This window comes from Electrona antarctica (assembly GCF_951216825.1).
Source record: "Electrona antarctica genome assembly, contig: scaffold_25, whole genome shotgun sequence".
Lineage (NCBI taxonomy): Eukaryota > Metazoa > Chordata > Actinopteri > Myctophiformes > Myctophidae > Electrona > Electrona antarctica.
Genome location: NW_027637034.1, coordinates 1,685,001 through 1,705,785, shown reverse-complemented (window position 1 = coordinate 1,705,785; position 20,785 = coordinate 1,685,001). Strand labels below are relative to the sequence as shown.

Below are 20,785 nucleotides of genomic sequence, written 5' to 3'. Positions count from 1 at the left end.
CATTGCACACTAGAAAGCTGAAAGAGTGATAACAGTTCCATGTGATGATAGACCTATTACTGTAGTTCTGCTGAAACTCATCAGAGTCAAAGAGGTGTGAAATGGTCTCAGTTCATCCAAAATGTGATCATTAGCAGGTGATCTGTCCAATGCCAGACAACGAGTGACCATTAACACGTTAATCTCTGCATTTGAATGCATATAGTGAATGAAGCATCAGCCATCATCATTTAGCATGTGTACATTTTAACATGGGGAAAGAATGTGGGGTTTGTTCATTATTTAGCATTTGAAAAACATTGAATAAAAGTGCATTCATCACCACCATATCGAGAGAGAACCCTGCATATGCTGGCACTCTTATTTATTTTACATCACAATGAAATACTGTTCTGTTTCCCACTGCATTTGATTGAGTTTTTCTTTCTCTTCTGCACTGTAATGTTTTATGTATTTTTGTTTTAGTTATGATTTTATATATGTTTCCTGATGTGTGCAAAGCACAAATGAAAGAAACCAGAACAAGAGAACACACACCCATTGATTCTGATTGGACGGAATGAAACAATGGCCAAGTAAACCACACCCATCAACAAAGCTAATTGGCCGAATGACTATGAGTCACGCCCACCATTAGGAACACATAAAACCAGGGCCCCAGCACAACTAATCATTCCTCTAACAGAATCTTGCCTGAGGAAGGACCAACCAGTCCGAAACGTCTACTTTTCCAGCTCTCCTTTATATTTGATTCCGTCGTGAGTGAAGCGCCACCGTCGAGTCATGAGAGGTATTCTGAAAAGAAAGTTTGAGGAGGTCGACGATGAAGATCCATTCTACTCCTCACCTCCATCATCGTCCCTGCCTTCTCCTGCCTCCACGGAATGGGATTCTGATGGGGAGAGCAGCTCCTCAGAAAGCCAGGACTTTACAACTAATGGTTCTGCTTCACCTGCTGCCAGTCAACCCATCCAGTCTATTCTGAAGAGGCCAAAGCTGGAAGGGAGGCAGAGCAACGTGCGCTTTGATCTGGTGACGGTGTTCTACTTCCCACGATGCCAGGGTTTCACTAGCGTACCCTTTCGCGGGGGTGCCAGTCTGGGCATGTTGCACAGGCACAGCACTCTCCGCAGGTACACAATGGCAGAGCACGCCCTGGAACAACGGAGTTGGCGCAGAGAGAGACTACGAGAGAGACGGAGAGAGGAGAAGCTTGAGGCTTTGAGACACCAGTTGATGGCCAATGGTACCATTGACCAGAGAGAATCTGAGCGACTGACTGCAGACCAGGTCCCAGACGGAGACACTGACGTCCACATCACCGACGCCGAGCTGGAGGATGGGAACAGCTTCCTGCAGCGGTACTCCTACAAGCACAGACAGGCACTCCTGCGAGCAGCAGGTGTGAAGCACATTGACAAAGAGGAGAAGAGACAGCTGCATTCCCTGCGTGTCTCCAGAAGCCAGAGCGCGGCTCCAGAAGATCTCCAGTTGGATGTGGACCAGGGACCCCCAGCAGGGGATGCCCCGGAAAAAAGCTGTCCCTTCGGGTTTTCCGCCGAGGACGAAGGGCTTCCTCTCACCATGCCCCCCACCCCTTCCTACCATTTCAGTCCAGGTTTTTTGAGGTATTTGGGGGTCCTTGGCGTGACGTTTGGGAACCACTGATATACAGCAGGGTATAAAGCCTTTTAAAACAAACAGCAGCATGTTGTGCACTCACTGTAAGTAAACATTGCACTTTAACATTGTCACCACAAACAATAATAGCAATGATTGTTACAAGAACATATAGCCATTTTAACACACCTGAAACATTGCACACTAGAAAGCTGAAAGAGTGATAACAGTTCCATGTGATGATAGACCTATTACTGTAGTTCTGCTGAAACTCATCAGAGTCAAAGAGGTGTGAAATGGTCTCAGTTCATCCAAAATGTGATCATTAGCAGGTGATCTGTCCAATGCCAGACAACGAGTGACCATTAACACGTTAATCTCTGCATTTGAATGCATATAGTGAATGAAGCATCAGCCATCATCATTTAGCATGTGTACATTTTAACATGGGGAAAGAATGTGGGGTTTGTTCATTATTTAGCATTTGAAAAACATTGAATAAAAGTGCATTCATCACCACCATATCGAGAGAGAACCCTGCATATGCTGGCACTCTTATTTATTTTACATCACAATGAAATACTGTTCTGTTTCCCACTGCATTTGATTGAGTTTTTCTTTCTCTTCTGCACTGTAATGTTTTATGTATTTTTGTTTTAGTTATGATTTTATATATGTTTCCTGATGTGTGCAAAGCACATTGAAATGCCTTGTTGGAATTTGCTATACCAATAACGTTATTTTATATTTATGCTGGCTCCTGCTTTGACTTTAAGAAACTCCTCAATGGATCACTAGACTAGTAGACTAAATATTGTTCAACCAAAGTGGACTGTTATGTTCAAGTGGACTCTGTTTTCGACCATTGAATGGTTTTTCTCCAGATTAACTGGAAAACCAGTTCTTAAAGGGGCATTCCACTCATTTTCAACATTTTACTATGTCATTATATACCTTAGAGCTGCATTAAACATGCCAAAATATTAGACAAGTTGTTTTGATTTTGTACCAAAACTCCCCAGCCACATAGACAAAGCCAACACTCAATGGAAATCAGACTTTGAATAGGGGACACATTAGCACATTCCAAACCAGCCTGGGACAAGAAGCATAGAGGTGTCACTGACACCAAATGGGCCATTAGACACCGGGCTCAGGAAACAAAAGAGAAACACATGTAAATTTGTCTTTGTTGAAATGGAGCCATGGGGTGAATTAACCCCAATAAGGCTAAATAAACCAAAAGTCCTACAACAATAAGGTAAACTTAAACTCTTAAACTTAAACTGGAGATAATCTAAGAGTGATTGGATTAGGCTTCCTTCAAGTACATGGCGAATGCACTCATTCCTTGCAATGTACTTACATACACTTACATATGTTGCGACCTTCGGTCGCAACATATGTAGGTACATTGCACTGAAGTCCCCAGGTCCCCCCAGTCGAGCTTGTACCTGTAACTTGGGGGAAGTCTATTATAATTATTACTGATTCTCCAGTAAATACATGTTGCCTCTACAAAAACCACACTACAAATGAAAGAAACCAGAACAAGAGAACACACACCCATTGATTCTGATTGGACGGAATGAAACAATGGCCAAGTAAACCACACCCATCAACAAAGCTAATTGGCCGAATGACTATGAGTCACGCCCACCATTAGGAACACATAAAACCAGGGCCCCAGCACAACTAATCATTCCTCTAACAGAATCTTGCCTGAGGAAGGACCAACCAGTCCGAAACGTCTACTTTTCCAGCTCTCCTTTATATTTGATTCCGTCGTGAGTGAAGCGCCACCGTCGAGTCATGAGAGGTATTCTGAAAAGAAAGTTTGAGGAGGTCGACGATGAAGATCCATTCTACTCCTCACCTCCATCATCGTCCCTGCCTTCTCCTGCCTCCACGGAATGGGATTCTGATGGGGAGAGCAGCTCCTCAGAAAGCCAGGACTTTACAACTAATGGTTCTGCTTCACCTGCTGCCAGTCAACCCATCCAGTCTATTCTGAAGAGGCCAAAGCTGGAAGGGAGGCAGAGCAACGTGCGCTTTGATCTGGTGACGGTGTTCTACTTCCCACGATGCCAGGGTTTCACTAGCGTACCCTTTCGCGGGGGTGCCAGTCTGGGCATGTTGCACAGGCACAGCACTCTCCGCAGGTACACAATGGCAGAGCACGCCCTGGAACAACGGAGTTGGCGCAGAGAGAGACTACGAGAGAGACGGAGAGAGGAGAAGCTTGAGGCTTTGAGACACCAGTTGATGGCCAATGGTACCATTGACCAGAGAGAATCTGAGCGACTGACTGCAGACCAGGTCCCAGACGGAGACACTGACGTCCACATCACCGACGCCGAGCTGGAGGATGGGAACAGCTTCCTGCAGCGGTACTCCTACAAGCACAGACAGGCACTCCTGCGAGCAGCAGGTGTGAAGCACATTGACAAAGAGGAGAAGAGACAGCTGCATTCCCTGCGTGTCTCCAGAAGCCAGAGCGCGGCTCCAGAAGATCTCCAGTTGGATGTGGACCAGGGACCCCCAGCAGGGGATGCCCCGGAAAAAAGCTGTCCCTTCGGGTTTTCCGCCGAGGACGAAGGGCTTCCTCTCACCATGCCCCCCACCCCTTCCTACCATTTCAGTCCAGGTTTTTTGAGGTATTTGGGGGTCCTTGGCGTGACGTTTGGGAACCACTGATATACAGCAGGGTATAAAGCCTTTTAAAACAAACAGCAGCATGTTGTGCACTCACTGTAAGTAAACATTGCACTTTAACATTGTCACCACAAACAATAATAGCAATGATTGTTACAAGAACATATAGCCATTTTAACACACCTGAAACATTGCACACTAGAAAGCTGAAAGAGTGATAACAGTTCCATGTGATGATAGACCTATTACTGTAGTTCTGCTGAAACTCATCAGAGTCAAAGAGGTGTGAAATGGTCTCAGTTCATCCAAAATGTGATCATTAGCAGGTGATCTGTCCAATGCCAGACAACGAGTGACCATTAACACGTTAATCTCTGCATTTGAATGCATATAGTGAATGAAGCATCAGCCATCATCATTTAGCATGTGTACATTTTAACATGGGGAAAGAATGTGGGGTTTGTTCATTATTTAGCATTTGAAAAACATTGAATAAAAGTGCATTCATCACCACCATATTGAGAGAGAACCCTGCAAAAATGTATCAGCTTATGTTTTTGTTCAGTGTATTTTCATTCAATCCCTTCCAGTTTCACTATGACTTATATGACTGGATATGGAGACAGTAACCTCTGTTACTGAACAAACAAATAATTAATATAGGATATAATTGAATAAGTATAATGATATATCCTGATTTATCTTGACTTATCCTGATCATTTATTAATACTATGGACACATGTTTCTGCACACAGGCCTACACATTACACAATGGGATTTCACTGTAAATATAGATAAGAAATGAAATGAAACCAATAGCGCACAATAGGATATGAGACTTTGATTTGACAATATACTTATTTGCTGTTCCAGTCCTGTACAGAAACCAGACCACTGTCTTCTATACTAAAGTGGAAACAAATTGAACCTACATTACAACCTAACACATAAAATACAAGGGGTGCTGTATATAGGCTACTTGTAAAAGACAAGATGTGAAGGCTTGTCTACTATTTATAAATATTGTTTGAAACAAATAGGCCTAACTGTTTTACTTCCGTTTTCTTGTTTTTAATAAATGTTTAAAGTCAAGATTTGTTTTTTATCTGTGGTTTGTAAGTGTTCCAAGATAAATTAAGATAAATGGGATGTAAATCACAGTATGAGCAGTTGTTTCTTCACCAGAGCTGGTTCTCCTTGGTTCTGATGTTACTGAAATAATGTGGAGAAATCCTCAAGATGAATGGCTCTGCTGCAGTAACAATTAATTCATATCCACTTATTCAATAGTTAGATTGTATATATTTATCCAGATACTGAGTAAGTCATTTTTGGATGAACTACTATACTGCTTTTTAAGGTTTATTATAAACCAGCAGTTGTTATGCACCACATGTGGAAGAACTCCCAGAAAACAGCAGGTATGCTGGCACTCTTATTTATTTTACATCACAATGAAATACTGTTCTGTTTCCCACTGCATTTGATTGAGTTTTTCTTTCTCTTCTGCACTGAAATGTTTTATGTATTTTTGTTTTAGTTATGATTTTATATATGTTTCATGATGTGTGCAAAGCACAAATGAAAGAAACCAGAACAAGAGAACACACACCCATTGATTCTGATTGGACGGAATGAAACAATGGCCAAGTAAACCACACCCATCAACAAAGCTAATTGGCCGAATGACTATGAGTCACGCCCACCATTAGGAACACATAAAACCAGGGCCCCAGCACAACTAATCATTCCTCTAACAGAATCTTGCCTGAGGAAGGACCAACCAGTCCGAAACGTCTACTTTTCCAGCTCTCCTTTATATTTGATTCCGTCGTGAGTGAAGCGCCACCGTCGAGTCATGAGAGGTATTCTGAAAAGAAAGTTTGAGGAGGTCGACGATGAAGATCCATTCTACTCCTCACCTCCATCATCGTCCCTGCCTTCTCCTGCCTCCACGGAATGGGATTCTGATGGGGAGAGCAGCTCCTCAGAAAGCCAGGACTTTACAACTAATGGTTCTGCTTCACCTGCTGCCAGAGTAGTATTAGAGGGAAGAAGTATCATATTCTTTTGTTCTCTATATCTTTTGTTCTATTGTGTGTAATTATTAGACATAATGGACATAATTTCTATAGATTTCTATACATGCTTTGTGTGCTGTTGTCTATAGTATGTACAAAAGAAATCTATTCAGACTCATGTATAAACAAGACTCTTTAGAAATCTTTAGAGAACAGGGGCTTTCTTTTGTGTTATTATTGTGTACACTTTCTGTGCATGTGTTTATGGTGTACACTTTCTGTTAATGTGTGACCGTGTCCTGCAGAGAGTGGGATGCTAGACCCGTCTCATGCCTTTTTGTCTCTATTGACAAAAGGCCCTCATTAGGATATAATTGAATGGTAATGTCTCTCTGGCTGAGTGAGTGAGTGAGTGAGTGATCCTATGGAAAGAGGGTCTTTTCTTTTGTGTTATTATTGTGTACACTTTCTGTTAAAGTGTAACCATGGCATGCCTTTTTTGGCTCTATTGACAAAAGCTACTCATTGGACTTGTGACGACTCAAAGCCCATTGAATTGTAATGTCTGTCTGGCTGAGTGAGTGTGCGTGTGAGATGGGTCATGTATTGTATATAAGGACCGTAGAGTCTGGTCAGTGTTTGTGCAGCATACTACACCCAGAGTTATTCTAACGCTACAGTCCGTACATCTCTACTACAAGTCATGGCTTCTGTTAATGCTTCAGGTACGTTAGTCTGTGAGGATATTCCTTCTAGCTGCGATTTTTTGACTGGTATTGATATATGTCATGCTCCTAAAAAGAAGAGTCGTGGATTCCGTAGTCGTACTACTAGAAAAGATGAGATGATACGCATCGTGGTGAAGGGGTCATCAAGGTGTGTGTATGAGTTTAAATATGAGGATGGTGTCATTAGTATGAGTAATGTCCACGTAGAGGGTATAGGTTTGACTATGTCTGTTAGAGACTGGTGTATATTTCGAAATTGGGTGTGCATAGGGCTAAGTGAGAAGAGGAATGACATCTTAATGGCTATGAGTGAACTGGTGTGGTATAATGCATATGAGAATATACAGTATATGATTGATACTGATAGGATTAGCAAACAAACAACAAACAATGGTTTTATTTATTTTGTAAAACGTCTTTTCCCCCAAGAGGGTAAAATACTACCGAATAGTGCCCCTGGTGGGATATATGACCATACAGATCGTTTTGTGATTCAGTGGTGCGACTGGGAGTCTCTGCAGGCAGTGTTCAAACAGATTGATGAAGCAATCCTCGGAGGAAGTTTCAATAACGAGTACGAGTGTGTCAGAAGGACATTTCTTTTCGGCTATGTGCCGGATAGCGACGATATTCGCATGTCTACCAATCATATCATGCCTGAACCAGAGATCCGGAGACGTCTTGAATTCTGATTGTCAATAACGGTAAATAGCTGAGAATTTTTTCATATAAGCAGTAAATGTATAATATTTAGTTTTTTATTTTATTATTATGTAATATTAATTATACCATTTATTTTATCCACCGTCAAGGCAACCATCCATCCGAGCTGGGAGCCCCTTCGGATAATGCTGTGGATTATACAAGCGTTTATTCAGAGGATGAGGCGCTCACCCATTGGATACATGAATATGGACGAGTCCTTGGATCACAAAATCTGACATTACTGGACACCCCTGTGGAAAAATCTCCAACACCCCCAATCCACCAGGATAACCGAGAGGCTGAGAAGAAAGAGGAAGATTGCGAGCTATACAAGGAGAACCGTATGCTCTCTAAGGACATTGCAGTGCTTAAAGGAGTATTATGCCTCTGTGTTGAGGCAGTAATTGCAGAGGCCCAAGAAGCAGCATGCTACGGATGCAAAATCGACCACCCGAGTCAGATGCAGCATAGCTGCCTCTTTGAGCCTCACATATTTTATTTTGAGAGTTGTTTTGATGTTCTTTGCAATAATCTGTTTAAACCCACACTGTCTACAGCCCTATCTTACGCATTGAAGAAACTGTGTCACAAAGATATATCGTTGTCTAGAATCCTAGGAGCAGCTGATACTATTGTTTGTGAGTGGAGATCTGAGCCATTCATTCTTGAAAAACTAAAAGAGATCAGAGAGCTCATTGTAACTGAGGCTGTTGAACCAGTTGCGGTGCACTGCGTCGGTATATGGTCAGGAGATCTTGCTAGATCTACGGTCTGATATCCCTCATCATGGAAGTGTTGGGTGGTACTAAGGGACGTATATATACACGTCTTATATCCCTTGTGAATGCGGTAATTAACATAGATACATCCCAGGGAGTTATGTTAGATCATCCTAAAGGCTATGCTATTTTTATAAAACATTTACAATATGTAAAAACTAAGAATTTACAATATAAAGAGTTGTTATCCATGTATGTAGGACCCCCTGGTTATCCTATTAACGAGAGAACCGTAAGGGAGGTAATTACTCATTTTTTTAAGCAGCAGCAAGAATGCTCAAAAGGGGTTGGTAATGTTATATGTATATGTTCATATATTACTGATATGTGTATAGATAGTCTTCAACAATGTGTACATGACTGGTCTACGGAAATTGTGGAGTATGCTGTACTGAAACTGGTTGAATTAGATCTAATATCGTGCATAAAATATATTACTATGCTAGATGATTGTGTATGTTTTTAATAACCAGTATGTAAATAAAAACCGTAAAAACATATACCAGTATTCATTTGTGTTTGTGCTGTCAAAGATGGAGGATGTATTACAGAAGGTATATTACGACGTAACTAACCCTGGGGGTCTAGGAGGAGTATCCCGGCTGATCACTGGTGTTAAAGAAGAAGAAAGGATACCTCCGAAACTGTCTGATGTTAAAACGTGGTTAGAAAAGCAAGACACCTACACACTTCATGTACCAGCGGCAAAAAACTTTCAGAGAAATAGAGTTTTTGTAAAAGGCATAGATAATCAGTTCCAGGCTGACCTTGTAGATCTGGGGTTATATTCAAAAGAAAATGACGGTGTTAGATATATCTTAACATGTATAGATGTGTTTTCCAAATATGCGTGGGTTAGACCCATACCCAACAAGACTGGGGCATGTGTTACAGATGCATTTAAAGACATCTTGAATGAAGGTCGATATCCTGAAAAACTTCAAACGGATGATGGAACTGAATTCTTTAACAAGACATTTCATCAGCTAATGACCGTATATAATATTCATCATTTCTCCACACGGAATGAGACAAAAGCGAGTGTGGTAGAGCGTTTCAATAGAACTCTAAAGACTAGGATGTGGCGTTATCTGACATCTGTCAATTCACGACGGTATATAGATGTTCTACAAGAACTAGCCGACGCATACAACGGTTCCTATCATAGGTCTATTAAGATGGCACCGATGGATGTAACTAAGGCTAATGAGAAAAAGGTATTCAACCATATGTATAAGCAGAGACAAACACCTGCCTCTATAATTAAATACAGAGTAGGGGATACTGTACGTATATCAAAATATAGAGGGATCTTTCGAAAAGGGTATTTACAAACATACACAGATGAATTTTTCAAAATAACAGAATGTATACCCAGGACACCACCCGTCTACAGACTACAGGATACGGCTGGCGATGATATCCAGGGGACATTTTATGATAAGGAGTTACAAAGAGTTATTATAGATAAAAATAAAGTATTCAAGATAGAAAAGATATTAAAAAAGAAAAAGGGGAAAGGAGGTACCATGGTTTTGGTTAAATGGTTGAATTGGGCAGATAAATTTAATTCTTGGATATCGGAAAGTGAGATTACCGATATCTTTTAATGTAAACTGAATAGGTAGCACACATCTAGAGATTTATTTAAACACCGGTCCGTATAAAATTTACTCATTAAGGGTGTAGGTGTCTTTTCGAACACATCAGTAGATACATAATGGCTGGTCAGGGGTTTTACATAACGCTGCCTAGCAACTCATCTGTAGATGTTTATCCTAACAATAAAATATGGAATTATAAAACAAAATTGGTTAAACCTATAATTCTAAAAGAATCTTATGAAGTAGGATTAATAGAATTACAATATCCACGCAATTGGAGTAGTTTTCCTATGGATGACGGATGGGTGTCATTTACAGATCATAAGGATGGTAAATCTGTGAACTATAATCTATCTATGGGACATTATGACAGTATAACCAAGATTATTAAAGAGCAAAATAATATTATAGCAGGAGAATCCATTACAAAGAGAGTAACCATGATGTATAATGCTATAAAAAATAGGGTCTTTTTCATGGGGGCTGAAGGCATGACAGTTAAATTTAGAGGCCGTTTAGCCCATATTCTAGGATTTGATCCTGGGTTATCGTTTGAAATACTGCAAAACCGCGGGGTACAGTATGCCCCCCACCCTGCAGATATCTATGGAGGATGCTATAACATCTATGTATATACAGACATTGTGGATTATCAACTTGTGGGAGACAGCTACGTCCCACTGTTGAGGAGTATAAATATTGCTGACGACTCTAGAAGAATACCAAACCTGTGTTACGACAAACCTCACTACACACCCTTAGCCAAAGCGGTTATAGATGATATAGAAATATCTTTGAAAACGGATCAAAACCAGTACGTACCATTTACATATGGGAAGGTGATTGTTAAACTACACTTTAGACCTGTAAGGCATAACTTTTAGATATAAATCATGAGGGGTTCTCCATACATTAGCGATGCTGATCGCTATATGAGATATTACATGAATCAAGCAGGAACGGGGTTACCAGGCTTCTCAGGTAGTGCTACGCAGTATGGATCAGGTCTTGGAGGAATTTTTAGGAATCTGTTCAGGTTTGCATTACCACTTTTAAAGAGTGGTTTCAATATAGCTAAACCTCATTTAAAAACAGCTGTAAAGAATTTTGCAGGAGATGTGGTTACACGCATGGTAGCCAGGGCTACAGAACCTAGACAGCAGGGGTCAGGACTAATGGTATACACCAGGCGTGGTCTAAAAAGACCTCCACGAAACCATTCACAGGGGAGGACCCATACCCGTAAAAAGACAGTTAAAAGATCTCACGGAGGTGGAAAGAAGACAAAAGTTAAACGGAAGAATCACGGACACATAAGAAAACTGCATAGTGATATTTTTTAGCATTCAACATGTCGCTGCTTCACGATATGTCAGACATATGTCTAAAAAACGAATTAGAATTATTTTCTATACCATACACACAGACATCGATTGAGAGATCTACATACCATGAAGTTTCTACGATCAATTCCATTACAGAAAATGGTCCTTTAGAATTTTTTATATCGGCTAGTGGTGAGGAATACATAGATCTTAATAATACCTATATTCATATACAAGCCAAGATTACTAAGGCTGATGGAACAAATATTGATGCAAATACCCAGGTTGGATTTGTTAATTACCCGGGGTGTTCTCTATTCTCCCAATTGGACATTATGCTGGGGGATACTCTGATAACACATTCATCAAGTACATATCCATATCGTGGAATTTTAGAGTGTTTGTTGAATTACGGAGAGGAAGCTTTGAACACCCAATTTGCCTGTGGACTATTTTGTAAAGACACTGCGGGAGAAATGGACCTTACTAATCCAGCAGGGGGTAATGCAGGCTACACTGAGAGAGCTTCATATACTGAAGAAAGTAGAGTTGTTGACATAATCGCCCCTATACATGCAGATATGTTTTTTCAAGAAAAAATGCTTATAAATGGGGTAGACATTAAGATGAAGTTTATACGTTCAAAAGATGAATTTTGTTTAATGGCAACTACACCTGCTGATGCGTATAAGGTTAAGATCATAGCAGCTAGTGTATATGTAAAAAAGGTCACCGTGGATCCAGGGGTGCGGTTAGCGCATGCTAAAGCTATAGGCCACGCAACGTTAAAATATCCTATAGATAGGATGTGTTTAAAGACTGTATCTATACCTGGTCATACACGAGTGTGTAATCAAGAGAATCTATATCTGGGGCAGATCCCTAAGTTTATAGTTATAGGTTTCGTCGACAATGAATCTTTCACAGGTAGTTTCTTGCGGAACCCGTTCAATTTCCATCATTACAACACTGAATATATAGCACTGTATGCTGATGGACATACGTACCCCGGAAAACCGTTACAACCCACCTTCGACAATGGCCAGTATGGTAGGGAATATTATCAGATGATACAGGCCACTGGTCGCCATCTAAAAGACAGAGGGCTAGCTATCACAAGAAAAGATTTTGGGAGAGGTTACACATTATTTTGTTTCAATTTAGAAGCTGACGATGGTTGCGGTTCTCACGTATCTTTGATTCGCTCGGGGAATGTACGTTTGGAGGTTAGATTTCGAGTACCTCTACCAAGAACTGTCACTATGATATGTTATGCTATTTTTGATTCAGTTATTGAGATATCTAACCGTAGACAAGTACTTCTCGACTATCACTGAATATTCATTAAGTGTAATGAACACTGTGGAGTTAACGCTTATCCTAAAACAGAAGGTTAATAGAAATACGCATTTCTTAGGTGTTTTAGCATGCGATCAGTTACCCTCTAATTATATAACTAGTATACCAGCTATAGCTGTTGTTAATACCCATATTTCATCAATGCCTGGTGATCATTGGCTGGGTATTTATATATCTGATGATAGACAAGGATATTTTTTTGACTCGTTTGGAAACCCTCCTACCTTATACCATACATACATAAATAACTTTATTAAGTATAATTGTAATAGCGTATCCTATTCTACAAGACAGGTTCAGGAAAACAATGCTACTACATGTGGTCAGCATTGTGTGTTTTTTCTGTGTAACATCCAGAAATATCATTCATATCAGAGAGTTATGAGTATGTATAGGAGTAATATGGTTTGTAATGACATCATGGTATGTAAGTTTGTTAGCAAAATACGCCCTGGTCTATGTAGAGATCATGATTTCACATGCATACAGAGTGTACATCATGATAGACATTGTTTGTGATAGGTTTTATTTTTTTATTATATATATTTGTCTTTTATTTATTTTTATTTTAGTGTATGGTGTATAATACCATATATGTAATATGTATGAATGTTTTTAGTGTGTGTTGGATAATACCCTGTATGTAATGCATTAAGAATAGACACATGAATAAAGCAAAGAAAAAGTCTCTATGCAATCATAGTCTGTTTTATTAAGAAATGATATAGTAAGAAAAAACATGTTTACATAGAATAACCACATCAAAAGGTATCATATAATCAGTAACACCATCATATAGACAGATAAAGAAAAAGTACATAATAAAATCATGAAAAGAAAAAAGAATAAAACAAGTAATAGCATTCACATTGGTTACAGTTGATACATTTGTTCCATGTTATACATAATATTCACCAAACACCATAAACAAAAGTAAATATTAGAAACAATATATAGATGCATAGTCCTATATACTATCAGTACTCAGCCCAAGAACCCTCCATACTCCGTCTTTTTCTCTTCTTTTTACTAGCCGATAGTCTAACAGAGGGCTCATATTCATTATCACCCCTACTCTTGCTAGGAGTGACAGTACCTGTTTTCAGGTTCGTAATGAGTTGTCTAACTTGAGTATTAGGTACTGATGATAACGGAATATTCAATACAGCCATAATACGTAGAAAATCATGCCAACCAGCAGGTCTTTTTTCATCACGCATACCCTGTGGTGATGTAACATTTTTAATCAAGTCAAAAATATGTGATCCACGTACAACATTGCCACTGACTACCAGTTCCCCCCGAGGAGACCATGACACACTTTCCTTTGATTTACTCATCATATCTACAATGTGTTGTGCATTTCGCATATTTCTTTGAGGCATGTGACTAGCAATATCCATGAGCAGAGGATCCTCTCCACTTGCCTCGATAATAACATCATTAACCGATGTATCTGTTCCTCTTTCAGAGGAAGGTAGTGTTAATGTTAGAACTCCTTGTTCGTTCCCTTTTTGTCTAATCATAGTCAAATAACGTTGTAAGACAGCCGTATATCTTTTTGCCTTTTGATGCAAATCTAATTCAGGGGTATTTAGGACATCAACTATCACTTTATCTAATTCATTCTCAGCGACCTGCCTAATGGATTCGTGTGATGACGAATGTTGCTTCAAATTATCCAACTGTTGCTGCGGAACTAGATACATTTTCTGTACATGATCCATATTAGATTATCTCCGCGAAAAAAGTGAAGATAAAAATGGAATGGCTGCCGATAGTAAAGGGATCAGGAACCCGTTACCTTTTTGATTAATAACTTTCTTTTTCTTGGTAATGTTAATGCGTTTATCCGCAATTAATCGTACGTTAGCTTTTTTCTTCTGCAATAGGTTGTACTGCTTAGATGATAATGGGATCGTTCCTTTCAATACATTTAATGCTATTTCACACAAGGCATTCATTAAGTCAGAACTAGCGTTTTTTAGAATAACTCTGCGTGCATTGGGTGATGCTCTATATAACCTTTCGATGAGGACCAAATTCCTACGCATGCGTCCCGACATGACTATACAGAGGGCTTTCGAGGAATATACACTGTTTGGTTGTCTGATAACAAACCCGTTCTGAGACGATAGCAATCAGGCGTTTTGGTTATAAAGTCTATAAGTAGATAACCATACGGAGTGCTTGTAGCATCATTGAATGCCTGTAAAAAATATTTAGTATTCCCCGGAAACATCTGCCTAGCCAGTAACATTATCTGACCCTTATCCCTCACATTGTTAAAAACCACAATATACGATGAGTTTAGACTTATAGTTCTGCTAGATTTTCCTTGCATAAATAGATTTTGTACTAAGTAAATACAACTTAAATTTCTATGGTGTACATATTTAGTGAATACCTTCTGCACCTCTATATTCTGACTGGCTGCTTCCATTACATCATCTATAATTAATAAATTATGTAAATGGGGTGGTAGAAGTGAATCATCACACAGGGATTCCGGTATTCCTTGAACAAAGTTTATATGTCTTATTTTCAATAATTGGTCATACAAAGGCTGCCAGCAGGAATATATATAAACGATATTGTCAAATTTCACAGATATTATTTTTACAGCATTTTCTATAAGGTCTTTCACAAAAAATGATTTACCACTATTCGATGGCCCAGAAACCACCATGCTAAATGGATGTTCTAGTTTACCTCGGAAATCTCCAACGTCTCTACATGATGCGTTAGTATGCATATTTCGCATGAATGCTAAACATAACCCCTCATAAATGAGGAATTACTGTCTCATCTCAAGAAGAGTATAATACTCTGTCTAAAATATCCTCTTGTAAAATAGAGTAATAGTTGAAATACTCATCATCTGTGATGATTAACTGTGGTCCTCAGAATGCCCGCTGTACCACGGATTCTGTAAATAATAGATGTAATTAACATCTGTAGGTGTTGATACATATAATCATAATGATGGCAGAGAAATATTAGTAACCGTAGGGCAGTGTACTATAATCGGGAAAAACTCTGCGTTTGTTGTAAACAATGCGCGCTTTTTTTACAACTGTTACATTCTTAAGCTGCAGAGTCCTTTTGTCCCTTTGAATGGTATGGGTCTGTGTGTATAGACACTCATCCTGATTGGATACAAAGGCTTTGACCAGTCTTTCCAATGCATCTGCTGTTATACACTCTGCATTTCTGGGTGATAGTGTAATACCCTTCCATTTAACAACTGTCTTGTTGAAATGAGTCTTGTATGCATAGGTTTTAGGTCCTCCAGAAACAAACATAGTAATAAAATCCCCATCATCAAGTTCGTTTGTCAGATCACCCAGATATGGACCGGTAGGTGGCTCCCAAGAGCCCTCGTCCTTCAAATATATGACACTATCGGTATCAATGTAGAAAACAGAAGAACCTAGTTTGTCTATGAGATCATATAGAATTAATCTAGCATGAGATGTTGTAAACGCACCTATAAAGACATTTACGTCGCTCATTCTAAGAGCATATGTTTTATCGTAGAGATACTGAACCATTGCTATAGTTGGTGTAATGAAGTGAAACTGCTTTATTACAAAGTCTGATAGAAACAACAGTTGGGAAAATCTTTCAGGTTTAGAGACTAGCTCTGTGATAGGTTTATTAGAATTCATACAAAATCTCCCCCAAAGACTATTAAGGAGTAATTTATTACAATTTCTAATGGCCAAATTAAGAGCTATTTTGCTACGGTCTAACAATATGCCCTCTTTTTCAAAGTAGTCTGCAATGTACTTATCCTGTTGTTCAGGGGTTACAACGCCTGGTGGCCAACCGGATGCCTGTTGTTTCGCTTTGAGAAATGTTTGAACATAGCCCTTAAATAGATCAGTGGATGTCTCGTTGAAATGCCATATTTCGTCTATTTTTACAATAGCATAGTGCTTTTCAATAGCTTTTTCAAGTTCTATAGTAGTCCAGACACCCGTCAACATCCGCTGTTCATCATCATGTCCACAGTTACTGACCTGATTCATCTCTTCAGCACATATTCTACACAATGGAAACATGAGTTTGCCGTTACATCTGTAAGGGAGTACAGGATGGTAGAGATTTCTAGGTGGTGCTACTGTGCACCTCACAAAACCAAAATATTCACTTATAGGTTTAAAAGGGGGTTCTAAAATAACCTCTGGGTGTCCTACGGGGTATCGTTTGGTAGCTTGTACCGTGGGATAAAGTGATGTATAATCAACATATTTGACTTGTTGCTTACCCATGACCTTGTGAAGAAGTTTAATAGCACTTGTCCTTCCACCATATAAAGCGTCTCTGGGGTTCAACCTTATAGTTGTTGTGTATGTGCGCATGAATTCAATCACACTGGGTTTAGTCTTTTTGTCCCTTATCCAGTCACATTCCCAAATCGCTATGACTTTAAGTTTATGCTCTCTCTTTAAGGCAATCTGTCTACCTATGGTCTGATAACGCAAATTAGCATAAGTGGTTTTAGCAAAAGGACTATAACCACTACTGCGACATTTGGAGCAACCGTGAAATTGACACCCATAGAAAGAGAATGCGGTATGAGTTATTGGATCATAACCATCTAGATGATATTTACCAAACTGCTTCTCACCTCCGTTTAAAGCATGTTTTATATCTATCCCTTTATCATGTTTTAACCACTCAAGCCACTCTATGGAGACATTTGAGTAGGACTTATTCTGACTCAGGTAGGCCCCCTCGTATGTTAGAGCTATCTTGTTCTCTGGCAAAAATAGGGTTTTATACACCCCCATACAGCTAGCGGGTAATGTCGAGTACGAAAAAGGGTCCACGTTGGTATTTGTTATGAATGCTTCGCGATACAGTGTGCATGCTTTCTGAAGAACCACAACATCGTTTCTGCAATAGAGCGATAACTCTTTTTGCATATCAAACACTTCATCTTTAACTGAGCTGTACCATTCAGTAAAATTATGTTTGTCTCTCGCGGACATCTCATCAAAAGCATAGAAGGATTTGTCTGGGTAAGGACCTATGTAAGCATCATTTTCTCTGATGTTGAATCTGTGGGGGAAAAACCCCTTCACAACATCTGTGAATCCCATAGCAGCAGGTGTATTTGCTAAGCGCATAGGGATGAAACTGTAAGAGTCTAACCATCTCTGTTGATAGCCCTTATCGTTCATGATCACTATCCGTGATCCTTTCACAATTACTGTAGGAGTTTGTTTTTGTCTAGTTAGTTCTTTCAATACTAGATAATTATCAAACCCTGATGCGTTGTGTGCGATAAAAGTGCAATTTAAATACAAATCAGTTCTGAAATGTTTAATGAAGTTTTCTACACAACTGACCCCACCAAACTCGAACGTCTCATTCTCATAACTTACATTTGCAACAATAAAGTTAGCTTCGTGGATGCCCTGCTTATCATATCTCGTCTCAAAGTCATAATATATGTACCTTTCGGTATGGTTTAGTACTTCTTTAATAGGTTGTATATAACACTTATGCTCACCCACACCAACCAAGGTTTCCATACAGTGCACGCAGTTCGGCACTGGACATATATGTATAGTGGGTATTAATTGATCATCCTTGTTTCTTTTGCTGGACATATACCTATAAGTGACGTGACAATGTGGACACTGCCTAAGCTTTGTACATGGACTCGATTCGAATATCCCTGTTACCTCTTTATGCCTGGCGTAACAAACTGCAGATTTACAGATCCGATTACATTCCTTACAAATTATCTTTGTATCAGAAGTTTTGCCTTTTGTCTCAGAAGATACACCGTTTGGCTCAAATGGTGTACCATTCGCTTCAGAATGTATACCGTTTGGGTCAACAGGAATGTCCTCTACAGAAGATGCACCGTTTGGCACAAATGGTGTACCATTCGCTTCAGAATGTATACCGTTTGGGTCAACAGGTACACCCTCTCCAGAAGTATGTATGTTATCGCTGCAGTCTGAATAACATACACGACAGACATATTTACAATGGTGGTATATATTATCGTTATATCTGCCATAGCACATATTGCATACATACGAAGACCCAAAAAATGCCGGACGTTTCTTGATAAGACAGTAATGATCATCGTGTAAATACAACCATATAGCATCCTTCCTAGGGGGCTTGCTAGTTTCAAAATTGATCAGCATGTTTTCCCCCTTGGCATAAAAGAATAGTACTATTTTCACATCCAAGTGATCCTCAAAAATATCTATATCACTTTGCCCAATGCTTCGGTTCTCAGGGAACCCCAGACTTGTGTGTAATTGCAATGCCAATGCATACAATTTATCTGCCCTCAGTCTCGGATATAGGCTACGTAGTACACACAGAGAAAAGCATATGTTATTTTTGTTTTCTGGTATATACAGATTTTTGCATTGTTCAGTCAATATTTCACTGTAGAGAGTTCTGCGTAAAATCGGTTTACGTTTAACAAAATCTCCACCTCCACCACCACCACCACCACTCCTCTGATGAGCTATAGATACTGTGAAATATAACTCATCGTCCGTCATGATAGCATTATTACTCTGTACAATCTGTACTACTTCATTCATAAAGCTTTCGGCATTATAAGAATCCCCAGGGTTTAATAATATGTTAACATCTCCAGCTAATGTTGGACCTGATAATGAAACATTCATCACGCTGCCTTCCTCTGCATAACTCATAGCTCTTGTCATAGCAATAGAAAAAATATCGTTTATTACATATGGAATTCTGCCAGGATCCTCCAAAGGCACTGATCTTAAATTAATATGTTGTCTTACTTCGACTCCATTGAAACGAGGGATCTGTGTTACGTAACACTCATCAGCTATCTCCCTGTGTACGACATCCACAGGTATCCCACCACCACCCGTTTGGTCGATTCCATCAGCATTATTCATAACGATGTCTTGATCCATATCCTCAGTGTGAGAATATACAATGGCATCGTTATGATTAATGTTAATGTTTGTCGCAGAATCCGTAGGATATATATCTGTGTCTAATAATGCTAGGATATTATTTCCGAGAACTGGAAAAGGTGAACAATCATTTGACGTATCCAAGATTTCCTCGGAAAATGGCTGATAGTCATTTGACATTTCCAAAATTTCGTCGGATGCTGCAATATCATCCCTATACCTCTTTAAAGCAATATTACTAACCTTTTGATCTACAGTAATACCACCTAGCAGTGTACTGAGATGACTTAACAGCGGTGGTATGCTGGTAATGGGTTGTGCCATGTTTTTTTTTATTGTATTTAGCCAATAGTACAAGAGGAAAATATATATAAAATAATACTTTCACATACACAAAAGCACACACGCAAGTATGCATACACACCTTGCGTTTAAATACTTTTGTAACAAGGTAGTAATACTATGGTGTAACATTATCCAAAATTACAGATCTTACAGATTAACTACAATATGCACCTACTCTTTCACATGCACACACGCACGCACACACACACGCACGCACACACGCATACACGTACGTACTCACTCACTCACGCACACACCCGTACGCACTACCGGAACTATTACAGGATCTCATACAATGTATAGAACTTATTTCTTTCTAGTGACCATTTCTTGAATGTTTGTTACATTACTGCTAATCAACATCATAGCTTCTACCATTTGCTGCAAAACGTTATGTAGACTTGCGGCATCATATACCGGTACATTAACCCTGTCAGGTCTGTGGTTATTCTCTTCAATACCAAGGATCTGTGGTGGTTCTACAGCATGCATAACGGGTTCTGCTATCTGGTTATGGGGGGGTTCTACACAATTCTGACTGATAAAAATAACATCATCATCATCATCATCATTCACAACAATGCGTGCCTCATCAACGCCATTTGTTGCTATAATAACACTCTCAGCATTGATAGAGTCTGTAATTAACTCATTGATGTATGAAGCTGTGAGATAGTTTGTACCTTCATCTGTATTTTCATT

The 20,785-nt window shown here is 39.4% G+C and overlaps 2 protein-coding genes across 3 annotated transcripts in view; one reads left to right on the top strand and one right to left on the bottom strand.

Annotated features, from left to right (window-relative positions):
- LOC306919352 (cysteine/serine-rich nuclear protein 3-like) overlaps window positions 1-8,904 on the top strand; it is a gene marked incomplete at both ends in the record, with an annotated part of 142,059 nt that extends 133,155 nt beyond the window's left edge. The window contains 3 exons of the mRNA XM_079532146.1: window positions 7,523-7,703; window positions 7,838-8,130; window positions 8,845-8,904. Of these exons, the coding sequence (XP_079388272.1) occupies window positions 7,523-7,703; window positions 7,838-8,130; window positions 8,845-8,904 (534 nt within the window). The remainder of the gene's footprint in view (window positions 1-7,522; window positions 7,704-7,837; window positions 8,131-8,844) is intronic.
- The window catches only part of LOC306919443 (uncharacterized protein), a 461,602-nt gene that overhangs the window by 340,779 nt on the left and 100,038 nt on the right, over window positions 1-20,785 (bottom strand). The window lies entirely within an intron of this gene.